Source organism: Cetorhinus maximus, chromosome 14 (genome assembly GCF_964194155.1).
Source record: "Cetorhinus maximus chromosome 14, sCetMax3.hap1.1, whole genome shotgun sequence".
Classification (NCBI taxonomy): domain Eukaryota; kingdom Metazoa; phylum Chordata; class Chondrichthyes; order Lamniformes; family Cetorhinidae; genus Cetorhinus; species Cetorhinus maximus.
Window position 1 is genome coordinate 112051468 of NC_135892.1, and position 16766 is coordinate 112068233.

A 16766-nucleotide genomic window follows, 5' to 3' on the forward strand; every position below is an offset into this window, starting at 1 on the left:
AGCCACACTCTAAGAAGAATAAAAAGATATATCCTTTACAACAGTCCAACAGAAATAAAAAGATATGTTCCCTACATGCCTCCGCTTTTAAAAGAAATGAAACGCCATTTCGATAATGCGTTTCATCATAAGGTATGTGATACATGAACAACAAAACATGAGACTTACATTCATTCAGAGATAGTCACACTCCTTAGATTAACTACCTTAAATTCGGCCAGTGGTGAGGGACAGAAGGGTGTGACTATGAGTGAGGCAGCTAGAGGGATCAAGGAAGTAGCACTGCAGGAGCCTCAGCCCTTGCCCTTATCCAACAGGTTTGAGATTCTTGTTCCCTGTGTGGACGACAGCGGGGACTGTAGGGAGGATGAGCAAACTGACCATAGCACCGTGGCGCAGGGAGCCATTCAAGTGGGGGGAGAAAAGAGAAATGTAGTTGTAATCAGGGATATTATCGTTAGGGGAATAGATACTGTCCTCTGTAGCCAGGATCAAGAGTCCTGAAGGCTGTGTTGCCTACCTGGTGCCAGGGTGAAGGATATCTCATCTGGGCTGCAGAGGGCCAATTAAGGCGCTGAGCACTCCCTGTGCAGGCGGGGGGTGGGGGGCCGGATTCCCTGAGTCCGGGCCTGCGCTCTTTCATGCACAAAATCTCCCTGAGGCACAAAGGTGCCTCAGGGAGATTTATTTAAGGTTCAAACATTTAAATAAAGAATTGAAAATATTTTAAGACATGTCCCCTCGTGTGACAGTGTCACATGAGCTATGACATGTGAAGGAACATTAATTTATAAATTTATTTAATTTATAAACACTTCATGAAACCTCATCCCACCCGCGGATGAGGTTCCATGAAAAATGCGAAGGTTACCTGGGCTCTTCGCCTGCCCGCCAACCTTAAGGTTGGACGGGCAGCTCATTTAATTGATTTAATCAGTTTTAAACAGGTCTTAATAGGCCTTTAATAGTTCGGTGGACGGTTGGCTGTGCGCCTGCCGAACTGAAAATCTAAATGATGCGCGATGACATTGGGACGCCCACCCAATGTCACCGCGCATCATTTTACATGTCGGCGAGCGGGCCCTGCCCCTGCTCGCTGAGCCAAAAATTCTCCCCCATGTCACACCCACTTTTTACAGCACTTGCTGCCATATTCTGGTAACATATGAATAATTTTTCAATGTGTTAGTGAATAAGTAATGGTGAGGTAAGTGGGTAGGGTGGCAGGGTGGGTAAGGTGGCAGGGTGCATAGGGTGCCAACTGGGTAGGGTGGCAGGGTAAGTAGGGTGGCAGGTCGAGGGTATAAATTGTATAGTTACGCAGGAGCTACACATGGTTTTTTTCAGACTAACATTTCCTGGGTAACTATCCAAGTAAGTAAGTCGGAACTCTCTGAAATCTCTGATTCTAACTCAAGAGTTGGAGACTTTTTTCGGATGATCCCGGGAAGCAGGGGAATTCTCCATCTGAAGTTGAAACTTCCTGGGCAATTTTCATGAGGTCCTTGTTTTGGGACTTCCGAGGGGTCCCATAGCACATCTTCCGGGCTATGTCCAGCCCCTGACCATCCGGAGATCTTTGCCTATCTTTTAGTAATCACGCAGCAGGCTCCTTGTTTAAGTACTCTTCTAGATTTCTGCTGAAGTTTACCTTTTTATGATTTGGATCCTCTCCAGACCTTCGAGTTCAAAAACACTTGGCCCAGACCATAATTCAAGCATATCACAAACAGGGTTTTAGAAGAAGTTCATAATAATATTCAGTGTAACAATTAAACTAAAGAAGTGTACAGTCAAAGTTAGTTTCATTAATTAGTGAAAAAACCCGATGTAGTAATTCCCCAGGATTCTTATACTGGGAAATTTAAATCCAATTATTTAAATAGAATTAAAAAGCTACTATCAGAAGTGACCCTGAGCAATGTGGTTGACTCTTAACTGCCCTTTGAAAAGGCTTAGCAAGCTACTCAACTGTAGCTGAGAAGATGGGTCACAACTATCTCTCAAGGGAAATTAGGGATAGACAATAAATGTAAACCTTACATTTATTATATGCATTACCAGTGATGCCCACATCCTGAATAAGAATTTCAAAAAGAGCAACCATCACTAAATGATATTAAAAAAGGGACTTGCAATTATATATATTTCATGACCTCAGGACATGTCAAAGCATTTCCCAGCCAGTGAAATACTTTGATGTGTGTTCATGGTTGAAATGTAGGATTGTGTATTCCTCTATCTTCAAATTGACTGTAAAGTCCCTTAACCCAGGCATGAAGTATTTCCTCAACATTACACTGTTAGCCACCCAGCTCTTCAAACTGAACAAATTTTAAAAATCTGAAATGCTCTGGAATTTCAAGGGATAGTTTCATGTCTATACAGCTGGATAGCTTTTCTTGCACCTTGAGTTAAAATCTTAAAGTACAGAAGGATTCAGCCCATCGTGCTTGTGCCAGCTCTAAGAAAGTTATCCAATTGGTCCCACTCCCCAGCTCTTCCTCCATACCCCTGCATTCCATATCACAACAACTTGCTGTATGAAAATAAATCCTCCTTCGCTCCCCTCTGGTCCTCTGCCAATTATCTTAACTCTGTATGCGGTGGTTATTGCCACTCTTTCCAGTGGAAATAGTTTCTCCTTATTTATTCATCATAATTTTGAACACCTCCATTAACTTAGAATACCAGTCTTATTGGTTAAAAGAAGACACGAGAGTCTAGTTTAATTTCAGTAGTTTTATTGAAAAATGCCTCTTTCATTTCAGAAATAAATAGGAAATTTAGGCTGTGAAATTCACAATCTGCAGTTACAGATATGAAGCAGCAATTCTATATCCATAGTCTTGCAAACAGATTCCAACTTCATTCTAGTTTCTGAAAACACTATATTCTGGTAAAAGTTCCATACTAAATATACATCACAGACATGCATTTCCACCACCCTTTGTAACAGATCTGCTGAGAACCAGCATATTTACTTTTAAAGTATTAAAGTCTTAATGTAAAAAGGTTTAAGCAGTGTTAAGTATTGTATCTGGTAGGTACAAGGTATTTTAAGCAGTATCCTTTTTAAGAGTGTGTTGCACCTAATTCTTGATTTAACCAGCTGATACACTTGTAAGATAAAGTAACATATTCCTAATAAGGTTATAACTGAAAATACAGATATGCTATATAATTGGAATGTAGTAGACAAGCTTGTCGTTTGTTTATTATAGCTATTTAAATAGCATTTGAAGTGCTAAATTGGGATAAAGTTGCAGAGTAACCATTGTGAATGGGTGGATACTGGGTGCGATTGGAAGGGGGCAGGAGACTGTCCATGGTGTGGATCGATGTGGAAAATGTTTTTTTTTTGGGGGTGGAGTGGGGGGGTTTCTATTTTGAAAAAATCACTTAATAAAGAAAAATACATTTTTTTGTGTGTTTTTTGATTGCATTGTAACTAAAGTGAACAGAGGCACAGTTAAAACCAATCTATGCAGGTTAAGACCAACAGAATAGGCGAGTTACTACGTAAAAGCATATACACAATGGAGGAAAGTGACAGATTGAGAGTACACAGGGGTTACGCTTGTGACAAGGGTGTTTTTTTTTGCAGCAGTCACATATGCAGGAATCCTGGCTTTCAAACACTGTTAAGCAGGGAAGGGGCAGGACCAGAACAAACATGATCATCATGGCTACATCATGATAAGGAAAACTAATACTCCTTAGTATTTCTAGCAAAAATGTAAATGTATCGTGCACAGGCCTGGGGCGGCAGGGGTGGTGATCGTTGTGTGTCCCTGTACAATATTCTTATGCATCGCAATTGGAGGTCCTACTACTCTGATTCTCTAATGTGAAATGATTGTTTCAGGGATGTGGAAAAGGAAGTGTTGCTGATTATGTATACAGCAAAGTTGAAGGTACCTTTTAAAAATGAGCATGCTTATGCTGTGGCTAGGGCCAGAAGAATTCTTCCCTCTTTGAGGATCAGGCTACAGTCAGAGCCAAAGCCAAAACTGAGAAGTTGAACCATGACAGGTTTACTGTTTAATTGCTCAACTGGGGCCAAATTAGGTGATCAAAAACACAGAGGCTTCTGCAGACGTGAATGTAACAATAAAATACAGTTTGAAAGTCAGTTGATATGACTCCTCTCCACGCCCTCCCCCTGCCTTTTTTTTGGAACAATGATGGACATTCCTCATGATTGGACTCGGCTAAATCCAGGCGACTGAATTTCAGTTTCAATTTGGTCGATCTCTTCTTCCTCTTCCCTTTCTATGGGCACAACATGGGTTTCTGGTCGGTAGGGTTGCGGCTCGTATCGTCCTGGTTGGAAATATGGGTCTGATATAACAAACACTATAATCGACAACCTACCAATCCGCTGGTTTAGACATGTATTCAACATGACAGATGCAAGTTAAATTCTTTTAACATATACATTCTATATATATTTGTATGCATATTTTGATTTACATTCATCTGAAAAAGAGGCTATTGCTCATTCATACTATGTTCTAACAAAGCAGTAGGGAAGGGCAAAATTGTTATTTGTAAAAATGTCTTTTTCTTAAAGTAAAGAGAATTTTTTGGAACAAAATAAGCAATAATTGCACAAAAAGTATAATCAACACTATATTCTTAATGACTAGGCAGTTGAAATCATGCTGTGCAATATTAGTAAAGGGATGATTAACCTGATGTTGAACCTGATGTTTAAATGAATTTCATATCAATTTGTTAGCATGATTACTACTAATACTGGACGCTATGATTTGAACTGCCCATGGCTGCTAAAAATGACCCATTAAATTCAAATCAATAACATGAAGGAGAATCATTCAACAGTGATTACAGTTTTAAATAAAGACACAATAGCAAAATGGAAAGAACAGTCAAAAATGGGTGTCAGCAAATGTAGAGGTGCAAGAGAGAGGGGAAACAAAGTGAGACTAATGGTGGGTGCACTTGCCAATATTTGAGGTTCAAATTCACGATTCAAACACTGCCAGGAGGGAGCCGCGCTAGATGGGGATATGGGTCGGAGGTAAGACTGAAACTCCGACCAGGGTTTCCTCCAGTTGCAGCTCCCGACTGGGAGTGCTCAGAATTTGTGGTGCTGTTCCTGGGTTACAAGTTTCCCTGCTGTTGGAATACCACAATAGCAAAGCCACATAGGATTCTTTCTGTTGATCATGCATGCAGCATTTATGAGTGCACAAAACCTTTTTAGCAAAGCCAGATTTTGAAAGAAATAATTTATCGTGTGAAGCTCAAGAAGCCTGAAACAATTTTTTTTTCCCTAACCCCCACTCCTAGAAAAGGTTTGGAATGAAATTGGTCTCTGCCAACAGCCCAAAATGGGGAATAGTGAATTGATAGCAAGTTTTACACTCTGCCCAATTTTCTTTTCCATTGGATAAGAAATTCATCCAGGGCGTAGAACAAACTGCTGATTTATGATCGCCCATCTTACACCCAAGACTAGTTTTACCCCTTCTTTATATTTTTGTCATTGATTTTTGTTTGTTGTTCTAATACAGTTCCAGAAGGATGGTTACTGTCTAAAGCAGGTAGCAAGCAGCAGGCCCGAACGCAGAAGCCAGTTTAATAGATGTTACAGCTGGTGTGGGTTGTGATTCAGTTCGAACTTTTGAGGTGCTGCAATTAGTTATTTACAGAAACAATACGACAAAGTAAATTGAACATTCCAGGCTAAAAGTCTGTGTTTTTTGTTGCTGTAGTTTGTAAAATGGTGTATCTCCACAAGGTTAGTAGTAATTTAAACCTTATTCGTGAGTGAAACTTTTTTTTTGCTTCACGATGAAACAACCTTAAAAGGACAGGCATCTCTGACGTCTGTTTCATCTATAGAAACTGCAAACTCTCTTAGTTTAGTAGGTGTGATTTTCTCTCTCCTTATGAAGAACTGATGGTCAACAGAGTTCGTTAAATCAACTCCTGGTGAATTTTCCAAAAAGGCTCATTTCTTATTAAGTTCGGGAACAAATATTTCAGAAACAGGGCTTTTCGGTTTTTTGTAAGCATCATGGGTAACCTAGTAAAATTTATCCGGAACCTGAAACAGGTTAAGAATGTTGTTAGTTTTGGGAAAAAAAGCTATTTTTTTTTTCTCTTTTCTTCTGCAGTGGAGAATAAATGAGCTATTTCTATTCTGTTTTTAACTATTCAGAACAAAAATCAAACACATATCACATCACAATATTTAGACAGTTAACAAATCTGGGAGCCCAGGTTTTTTGCCATCCTGGTTGGTGTTAACTTCCAGCCAGCCTTGTGACTTAACAGCCACTTTCAAAAAAACAGAAAGATGGCTGCCTTCAATCAACACCAATCGGGATGTAACGAAAGCTCACTAGAACTTTTGTCAATATTTTGATTGCATTTGTTATCTAAATCAATACATTTGAATCGCTGTTATTGACAACAGGTTAAAACATTGCAAATGTGAAATGAGGTTTTGGTACTCTTGTTTAACTAAAGTTACAAGATGAATTTGACTTCAAGGCCTTAAGTTACACCTAAATGTTGACAGTCTTTTTAGTTAATTTAGCTTTTTTTAAATCAGACTGAGAATCTTAATTATACTTGTTAATTTTTTTAAATGTTTATTTTCATAAGATTGGCCACAGCTGTAGTTGCAATAATTTTAAAGTCTCCATTTAGGGATCAATCAGTAGCTGTAAAGTTCTTCTATAATTACAATAAATAGTTCTCTTCTTTATTCTGGACCAGCTTTCTTAGTGGTTCAAATAGAGCTCAGTTCCAGCATCAGTTTGACCTGAAATATTGCAGTGCTGATGACATGGGAGTTAGGAGGGCAAAGATCATGCATACATGGAGTTACTGGGGGACTGGAAGTCTTGTACATGGAAGGGAGACAGAATTTTAGGGGGGTGTGGAACGCCTGTACACATGGGGTTGGTGAGGGGAGGGGAAGCTTTGTACATAGGATTGCAGGTTGAAGGCACGTCCTGCATATGGATTTGATGCACAATGGGGTTGGTGGATGAGGGGAAACTGGTGAGGGAGAGGCAGTGCTGAACATACAGGGTTTTTAAGGATGGATTCATTTACAGCTGGTTATTTTTAATTCATTTTTAGGCTGTATAAACTTTACTGGTTAAATTGGCTCTTGATTTCCTAAAATTTGATGAAAATTGAAGATTTTGGGGATGAGCCAGTCAACTGCAAAAAATTTGATCCCCATGAGAAATATATTTGTCCTTAACTGTGAAGGAGAATTAAGAGACAAGAACAGTGATGTGATTGGTGGGAAGTGTGATGCGATTGACAGGAAGTACATTCACAGGGTTGTTTTTATTATATGAAAAGATATATAGATACTCATTGAGTCTTGGGTCTCTGCTTGTAGCTACCAAGGGCTGTTGGTTGGATAACGAAGCGAAACACGGTCCATTCTAGTGATATAATGGTTTACACGCTGAAAAAGGGAGATGATCTCATTTCTGCAAGCTTTGTCTACAACCTTTTGCTTCCAAGAAATATCTGAATAACCACTGAAATCCCACTGGAAAAAGAAAGTTCTTGATATTTCCACATATGGGATAGAGATTAAGGGGAATATCCTGCCTTACAGTAATGAGGGACAGGAAACTACGCTGATGGGTTAAAGATTGGTCTTAGACCCTCTGGGGTGTACAAACTAATGGACCAGATTTATGGAATATGCTGGATTCTTCTGAGCGGGATATACTTGTGGCTTCCTTTAAAGAACACTGCTATGAAACAAATGTTTAAGAGTTTAGCTGTAGGCTGCTTTAAAAAAAAATACACTGTACTTTTTAATCTTGTAACAATTTGAAAAACCTTTAATGTTTGGTTATTAAAAGGTGCACCTCTTCAAGCAAATTTTTTTGAAAACGTTTTATTCTTCGGTTGGGAAAGGTTGGGACAAGAGAAGCAGTGTGTCATTTTCATATGTGTCATACTAACATAATTTGTGTGCAATACTTTTGCACTCAAACAAAATAAAATTGCCAAACATTCATTTTAGGAATAAAACGCTCCTTAAAAATGCCAACACTTTCTCTTGTCCTGTGCTGCCAGAAAGGGGCACCAAGTTCATATCAGGTTTAGCAGGTCTTATGTTTGTTTAGACATGCAATACAGGTCAAATTGTTGTTGTACCACTCAGACATGATACCATCTTGTTCAGTGACAGGTGGCCCTTTACCTTCCTCAAAAGAAGAGAGATTTTGGAAAGCATTTATTTTTCATGAAAGCAATTCCCCTTTTAAAATGTTTTTAAAAATTAGTAGAGCCCCACGTGAGGCTAGATTTATGTCTAAATAATTTATATATTTTTCTGTAATATTGAAAGCCAAACAAGGCAGTTTAGTAATGAATTTTAAAAATATTAACTGTTAAAATATATATTTCTTTATGAGAAAAGAGTATGAAAATTGCATCATGATCATGTTTCATTCCTGTACAGGAACTCAACATCACCATTAAAGCTTTAGTAATTTAGGATTGGTATTTCTTTCAACAGCCTGTCAGTGCTTTAAATAAATTGATCTAATTGGACCTGACTGTTGGAGCAAGTGACTTTCTTGCCAGAAAATAAATCAACATTTTTCTGACAGAGTCTGACTATGTTGGTATTTTCTCTCTCTCTACCTCATCATTAAAGTTACGAATACCGGTTGGATCTATTCCTATTGTTTCTTTATGTTGCATTTGTTCACATGACATCTGTTCATGTACCATTTTATCACATGACATCTAATCAACTGATGCTTATCTGCAGTTTGCAGATATGATCCCTCCAAAACTCAAAGTTTTGTATCTTTGTATGTGGGTTCACACCAGCAACTGTTATGCATGAAGCTCCAAGAGCCACAGTCGCAAACCCTAGGTATGAACTACAAATGTGAAATGTAAGTTTTCCTCCTGGGTTGCAAGCAGCAATGCCTGAGAAATTAATCCTGGCAACAAGCAATTAGGAAAGCAAATGGTACATTAGCCTTTACAAAGCAATTGGAGTATATGAGTAAAGAGGTTTTACTGCAAGTGTATAAGGGCTTGATGAGACTATACCTGGTATTTTGTGAAGTTTTGTTACCTTTATCTAAGGAAGGATATACTTTCCTTAGATGGAGTGCAATGAATATTCACTGGATTGATTCCTGGGATGAAGGGATTGTGCTTTTAGGAGAAGTTGAATAGAATAGGTCCAGAGTTTACAAGAATGAGAAGTGGTCCCACAAAAACTATAGGGCTGAATTTTAAGGGAGGACATACTGTCCACTGCTCCCTCACCCACTCTCTCACACCCCACCAGGATGAAATGTCAGTCCCAAACTGACTGACATTAAATATGGCCGTCCCGCAGCCATAACGCACTCCAGGTGGCCTTAAGAAGGTGAAGGTCGGATTTCCACCCTTTAGTGGAAAGGAGTCTCGCCCTCGAGAGCTGCCAGCCAATCTGATTGGCCGGCAGTTCTATAAGTCCCAGCAGTACCAGAACTCAAGAATGGGGACTTCATGTAGGCCCCCGGATGAAGAAGGCATGGCCACCGGAGCGAGGTAAGCCCCGGGCTGGAATGGGGAAGCATCAGGGAGCCTAGGGAGTGGGGTGTGAGAGGTTGGGGGGCAGGCTGGAAATGACAAGGGGTGGTGGGTACATTCTTGGAGGGGGTGCCCCCAATATGCACAAGGTACCCCCCGAAGGATGTAGCCCGCCCACCCCCCCCCCACCCCCCACCCTCTCATCTTTTAACCAGTTGGGTTAAAAATGGCCTTCCCACTCCTGTCTGCCTGCATTATGGCATGGGCAGCATAACATTCAGGTCAACTAGCTTGTTAACAAGCTCAATTGCCCGTTAATTATTTTTATGAAAATGGCAGGCGGGTTGCCGATGTTCGTGCCCACCCCCACTACCATTTTACAGGGAATGGGTTGGGGCAGGTGGGAAGGCGATGAGCTAGCCATCCAACATATTTTATGTGCCTACCTGCTGAAAACATGCCTGATCAGGGGACCCCTAAAACTTTTAAGGGGCGTAACAGTTTAGATACTGAGAAAGCGTTTCCCCTGGCCGGGAGGCTAGCAGTGGGAATCAGAATCTTCGAATAAAGTGTCCATTTCCAGCCTCAGTCCATTCAGGACTGAGTTGAGGAGAAATTATTTCACTCAAAGTATTGTGAATCTTCAATTTTCTATCCCAGAGAGCTAGGGATGGCTCAATCACTAGGCATATATAAGTTAGAGGTTGACAGATTTTTGGATACTAATCTAATCAAAGATATAAGGATAGTGAAGGAAGATGGAATTGAGTTAGATGATCAACCAAAATCTTATTGAATGGTTAGAGGAGGCTCAAGGGGCTCAATGGCCTACTATATCTCCTATTTCTTATGCTTCTAGGTTTTTATAACACTGATTTCAGCTTTCAGATGAGCAAATTTTTAAAATCATACAGCAATCTGGGTCATCATACCTGTGCTGACTCTTTGTAAGAGATATTCAATTTTCCCCATCATCCTGCAGATTATATATCTTTTGAAGAATTTTTATTTATTCGTTCATGAGATGTGGGCATCACTGGCCAGGCCAGCATTTATTACCCATCCTGAGTTGCCCTAGTTCAGAAGGCATTTAAGAGTCAACTACATTGCTGTGGGTCTGGTGTCACATGTAGACTAGACCAGGTAAGGACAGCAGATTTCCTTCCTCAAAGGACATTAGTGAACCAGTTGGGTTTTTACATTAATCAGCAATGGTTTCATGGTCATCATTAGACTTTCAATTCCAGATTTTTATTGAATTCAAATTTCACCATCTGCTATGGTGGGATTCGAACCCGAGTCCCCAGAGCATTACCCTGGGTCTCTGGAATACTGGTCTAGTGACAATACCTCCAATTGAACATGAACATACAAACAAGGAGGAGGAATAGGCCATTTAGCCCCTCGAGCCTGCTTCGCCATTTAATAAGATCGTGGCTGATCTGATAGTAACCCAAAATCTGCATCCCATCTACCCTTGCTTACCAAGCATCTATCCATCTCTGCCTTAAAAATATTCAAAGACTGCTTCCACCACCTTTTGAGGAAGAGAGTTCCATAGTCTCATGACCCTCGGAGTGAAAAAATTTCACCTCAACTCTGTTTTAAACGGGCAACCCCATATTTTCAAACAGTGATCCCTAGTTCTAGATTGTCCCACAAGAGGAAACCGCCTCTCCACATCCACCCTGTTAAGACCCCTCAGGATCTAATATGTTTCAATCAAGTCGCCTCTTACTCTTCTAAACTCCAGCGGATACAAGCCTAATCTGTCCAACCTTTCCTCATATGCCAACCCACCCATTCCAGGTATTAGTCTGGTAAACCTTCTCTGAACTGCTTCCAACACATTTACATCCTTCCTTAAATAAGGTGACCAATACTGTACATAGTACTTCAAATGTGGTCTCACCAATGCCCTGTACAACTGAAGCATAACCTCCCTACTTTAGTATTCAGTTCCCCTCACAATAAATGATGACATTCTATTAACTTTCCTAATTACTTCCTGTACTTGCATACTAGCTTTTTGTGATTCACTAATTAGGACACTCAGATCTCTCTGCATCTCAGAGCTCTGAAATCTCTCACTATTTAGATAATATGCTTCTCTTTTATTCTTCCTGCCAAAATGGACAATTTCACATTTTCCTACATTAAACTCCATCTGCCAGATCTTTGCCCACTCACTTAGCCTATCTATTTTTGTTCGTAGCTTCCTTATGTCCTCTTCACAACTTACTTTCCTACCTATCATTGTGTCATCAGCAAATTTGGCAACCATCCCTTCAATCCCTTCATCCAAATCATTTATATAAATTGTAAACAGTTGAGGTCCAGCACTGATCCCTGTGGCACGCCATTTGTTACATCTTGCCAACCTGAAAAAGACCCATTTATGCCTACTCTGCTTCCTGTTAGCCAGCCAATCTTCTCTTCATGCCAATATGTTACCCCCTATACCGTGAGCTTTTATTTTCTGTAATAAACTTTGATGTGGCACTTTATCAAATGCCTTCTGGAAATCTAAGTACAGTACATCCACCGGTTCCCTTTTATCCACAGCACATGTTACTTCCTCAAACAACTCCAATAAGTTGGTTAAACACAATTTCACTTTCACAAAACCATGTTGACGTTGCCTGATGACCTTGAGCTTATCCAAGAGTCCTGCTATAACTTCTTTAATAATAGCTTCTAACATTTTCCCTGTAACAGATGTTAAGCTAACTGGCCTGTAGTTTACCGTTTTCTGCTTCCCTCCCTTTTTGAATAATGGAGTTACATTTGCTATCTTCCAATCTAATGGGACCTTCCCCAAATCTATGGCCAGAAACCTACTTGTGTCGGGTGGGCTGGGCAGGGGTGGAGCCAATTAAGGCCCACCCAGCAGACGCATGGCCGGAAGCGCTCAGCGCTACCTGTGCAGGCAGGGAGAGGAGGGAGAGTCACATGCGCGTAAAAAAGCACGGAAATCTCCCTGAGGCACGGAGTTATGACAGTGAGTTGGGACATGTTTGTCAATTTAACAAAATTTATTTATTGATTTTATTAAACCTTCAGGAAACCTCATCAGATTGACAAAGGTAGCCTGGAAAATTAATTTATAGAGTGTTCTTGGGACAGTTTCTTGGAGCAGCACATTCTACAGCCAACCAGAGAGCAGATTATTCTAGACTTGGTAATGTGTAATGAGACAGGATAAATTCATGACCTCATGTTAAAGGTGCCTGTAGGTAGCACTGATCATAGCATGATTGAATTGCACATTCAGTTTGAGGGAGTGATGTGTGGATCTCAGACTGCTGTTTTAAACTTAGAGGCAATTATAAGGGTATGAAGACAGCTGGCTAAAGTGAACTGGGAAATTAGATTAAGGAATAGGTTAGTAGAGATGCAGTGGAAGACATTTAAGGGGATATTTCATTATACTCAGCAACGATATATTCCAGTGAGAAAGACCCTAGGAGAAGGATGCACCATAAGTGACTAACTTAGGAAATTAAAAAATAGTATCAAATTGAAACAAAAACTGTACATTTCAGGGAAGATTAGTAGCAGGTCAGAAGATTGGACAGAAAAATCAAGGAGAAATTAGAGTATGAGAGAAAGCTAGCTAGAAATACAAAAACAGATAGTAAGTGTTTCTGTAGATATTTTTTAAAAAGTGTGACCGAAGTGAGTTTTGGTCCTTTAAAGAGCAAGTTTAGGGAATCAATAATAGGAAATAAAGAAATGGTGGATGCATAGAACATATCATTGATATTTAGGCCTGAATTTTCATGCAGACAGAGAAGCTCTCCATCTGAGTGAAAATGCCAACAGAGGCCTGAATCCGGAAGTCCTGCCCTTGAACCTGGCCTTTGCCATTTTCGCAGGGGTGGATGGGATGGGGATGGGCTATAAATCAGCGGTTCATGGAGGCAATTGGCCATGTAAATCAGCAGCTGCCTCCACTCATGTGTGATTTCAGTGAGGGAGGTCTGTGAAACCCAATGTGTGCAGATTTGACATAATAGGAGCAGGTCCAAACCTTGTGGTTTCATTTGGATAACCAAGGTACCCCTTTTGAGAGGTAAGGTACCCCTTTAGACATCTTCCTCGGCCACCATTGGGAGGGGTAAGGCACCATTTGGGGTAGATCAGGTGCCCTTTGGAATTGTTAAAATTAGACATGAATGTATGTAAAAAGTGCATAAACTTATTGGAACTGTCAAGCTGTCAAAGAACTGTTAAAGCTGTCAAAGCTCTGCAGAGTTTAAAAAAAAAATCAGTGTCTGCTATTTCACTCTGTCTGTTGACATAAGCCTGAGGGTCATCATTACAGGCTTTGTGCTACATGACCAATTTTACAACTAACATTATCACAGGTGGGGTGCCTGCTAAATAAACAGTTTGATTGACAGATCCAAGTGGTTATAGGATAGAAATGTTTGTTTTCATAAGAAGGAATTTCATTGCATTGAATGATTTTTTTTTAATCACTGAGTGTTTTTTTAAATAGTGACATCAGCAATAGACATAACTTTATTTTGTGTCAGTGTGACTCCTGGGGTTTGCCCAATGTGAACAATGTGTGTGGCATAAAGGGGTTAAGGTCAAAGGCTTCGGGCATGGGTTGGCATGAGTTGGCACTAAGTTGGCATGGGGCTATAAAAGGCCATGGGGATGAGTTGGGGCATAGGGTGGCCTACGGGTTATGAGGAGCCATGGGGTGGGTAGAGGGGCATAGGGTGGCATGAAAGATATGAGGTTACATGTGAGTAGAGGTGTGAGGTGGCATAAGGTAGTATGTATGGGCCATGGGGAGTGTGTGAGGGGATGAGGGCTGGAGAGCTGTTTTTTGGTTTAATAATTTTTTAATAACTGCAACAAAGTGCCGGAGGACAGAGGCAGACTCTGCACTCGTTCCAGGGTGGCGGGACCGACTTCTAATCCAGTCTGCTCCCCTAGAACGAAAATCCAACCTTCTAGGCCTCTTTTAACCCAGGTCGGGTTGGTGGAGCTGGGAAATGCCTTGTCTCTGTGCTCCCAACCCTGGTGTGAAAATCCAGTCCTTAGTGTCTCTCTTCACTGTAGAAGACACAAATAATATCCAAGAAATAATTATAAATTGAGAAGTAAAGGGAGGGAGGAGCTGAAACAATTACAAGTACCAGAGAAAGGGTACTGAGACAGCAATTTAAAATCTTTATCAGTGACTTGAATGAAGGGACCGAATGTATGGTTGCTAAATTTTCTGATGATACAAAGATAGGTAGAAGAGTAAGTTGGAGTAAGAGTAAGAGGACATAAGGAGCCTACATAGTTAAGTGAGTGAGCAAAGATGTGGCAGATGGAGTATAATGTGGGAAAGTGTGAATTTGTCCACTTTGGCAGGAAGAATAGAAAGGCAGCATATAAATTAAATGGAGAGAGATTGCAGAAATCTGTGGGACAGTGGGATCTGGATGTAGCAGGTGTGCAGTATGCAGGTACAGCAAGTGATTAGGAAGGCAAATGGAATGCTGTCCTTTATTGCAAGGGGAATGGAATGGATGTTGTTAAGACCCCATCTGGAGTGCTGTGTACTGTTTTGGTCTCCTTATTAAAGGAAGGATTTAATTGCATTGGAAGCAGTGCAGAATAGGTTCACTCAACTGATTCCTGGGATGAAGGGGTTGTCTTGTGAGGAATGGTTAGTCAAGTTGAGCCTGTATCCATTGGAGTTTAGAAGAATGAGAAGTGATCTTATTGAAACATATAAGATCCCGATGGGAATTGACAGTGTGGATGCTGAAAGAACTAGGGATGGAGTTTAAAAATAACAGGTCTCCCATTTAAGATGGAGATGACGAGAATTTTTTTTCTGTCAGAGGGTTAGTCTGTGGAATTTGCTTCCCCAGAGAGCAGTGGAGGCTGGGCCATTGAATATTTTTAAGGTTGAGTTGGATAGATTCTTGATTGACAAGTGAGTCAAAGGGTATAGAGGGTATACAGGAAAGTAGAGGCCACAATCAGATCAACTATGATCTTATTAAATAGTGGAGGAAGCTCAAGGGGCTGAATGGCCTACTCCTGTTCCTGATTCATATATTTGTATGCCATTCCTGGACATTCCCAGACAGCTGAGAGATTTGGCAACCTCCTTGTGGCCCTCACTCTTTTTTCATACTGACCCTTCCTCTCCTCTTTCTGTTGGCCTTTCCACTCAGCTCCTGATACCATGTGGATTGACACTGCATTCACTCTGGCTCCAGCTGTCACTGCATCCATAGCCTCTTCTACAGATCTAGATGGCAAACAGCACAAACTGGCTGCACGTCACATCAAATCACTTGCTGTACTGATTGCCCTTCTATCAAGAATTGTCATTTTTTATTAGGTTCTCCAAGCACCAGGGCTATCCCAGGTTATATTTCAGCACAACCATGTGGTAACCTATGATATTGCTTAGTTACTTATTAGTTTAGTCACCTGTTTAAATTCAGATTTATATAAACAGCACTGGAGCATTTAGCAAATGTTCCAGCCACTTCATCAGTTTAAAGTAAAACAAAGTCATAGCTTTATAAATCTTTGCAATGGATGCTTCTTTTGTTCTCCTTCATCTTACGGCTTGGGTACAATTAGGTATCATGCATTGCAAAGTACAGGACAGAATGGTCGACCGATCATTCTCCAGTTTACCAAGATGTAAACTCTTTAATTGCCTATTGAGTGGTTAGTTTACAAACTATGTAAGAAGCTTATTAGTTTTTAGTGCCTCAGTTTAATTTATGTTAATTAATCGTGTTAAAAAATTATACATTAATAGGAATTTTTTTAAAGATTGTTTATAGAATAGTTATAAAAGCAGTTAAAGAAGGGGATAACTTCACCCAAATCAGCAGGGGTTTAAATGTTTAAAACAAATTGCCTGATGTCAATCACTTACCGATTTCAAAAATAATATATTAAAACTCAGCAGATTGCTGAACTAATTCCGAAGAGCACAACCTACCTGGATATCCATTGTAAGGAATGCCTGCACACATTGAGGAATCACAGTAACCTGGAGGGCCAGCAGGACCACGAGACCCATAACGTCCTGGACGACCTGGTGATCCGAGGGGTCCCATTGGACCTGGAGGACCTGTTGGACCAGTTATTGATTGTCCTTGTGGGCCTATTTAAAAAGACAGAGAGATTAGAACAGATCCAGCAGAGATTTATTGCTCATTTCTCTACTA

General features: G+C 40.4%; 1 protein-coding gene across 3 annotated transcripts in view; it reads right to left on the reverse strand.

Moving 5' to 3' along the window:
• Nucleotides 1–2727: 2727 nt before the first annotated feature.
• The window catches only part of col12a1a (collagen, type XII, alpha 1a), a 273614-nt gene continuing 259575 nt past the window's right edge, over nucleotides 2728–16766 (reverse strand). For 2 of the 3 annotated variants that reach the window (XM_078557493.1, XM_078557491.1), the window contains 2 exons: nucleotides 16538–16702; nucleotides 2728–4326 (listed from right to left, as the gene is read on the reverse strand). In XM_078557493.1, the coding sequence (XP_078413619.1) occupies nucleotides 4199–4326; nucleotides 16538–16702 (293 nt within the window). In that variant the 3' untranslated portion in view covers nucleotides 2728–4198. Of the gene's footprint in view, nucleotides 6080–16537; nucleotides 16703–16766 lie in introns of all 3 variants that reach the window. The other variant, XM_078557492.1, reaches the window with a different exon arrangement.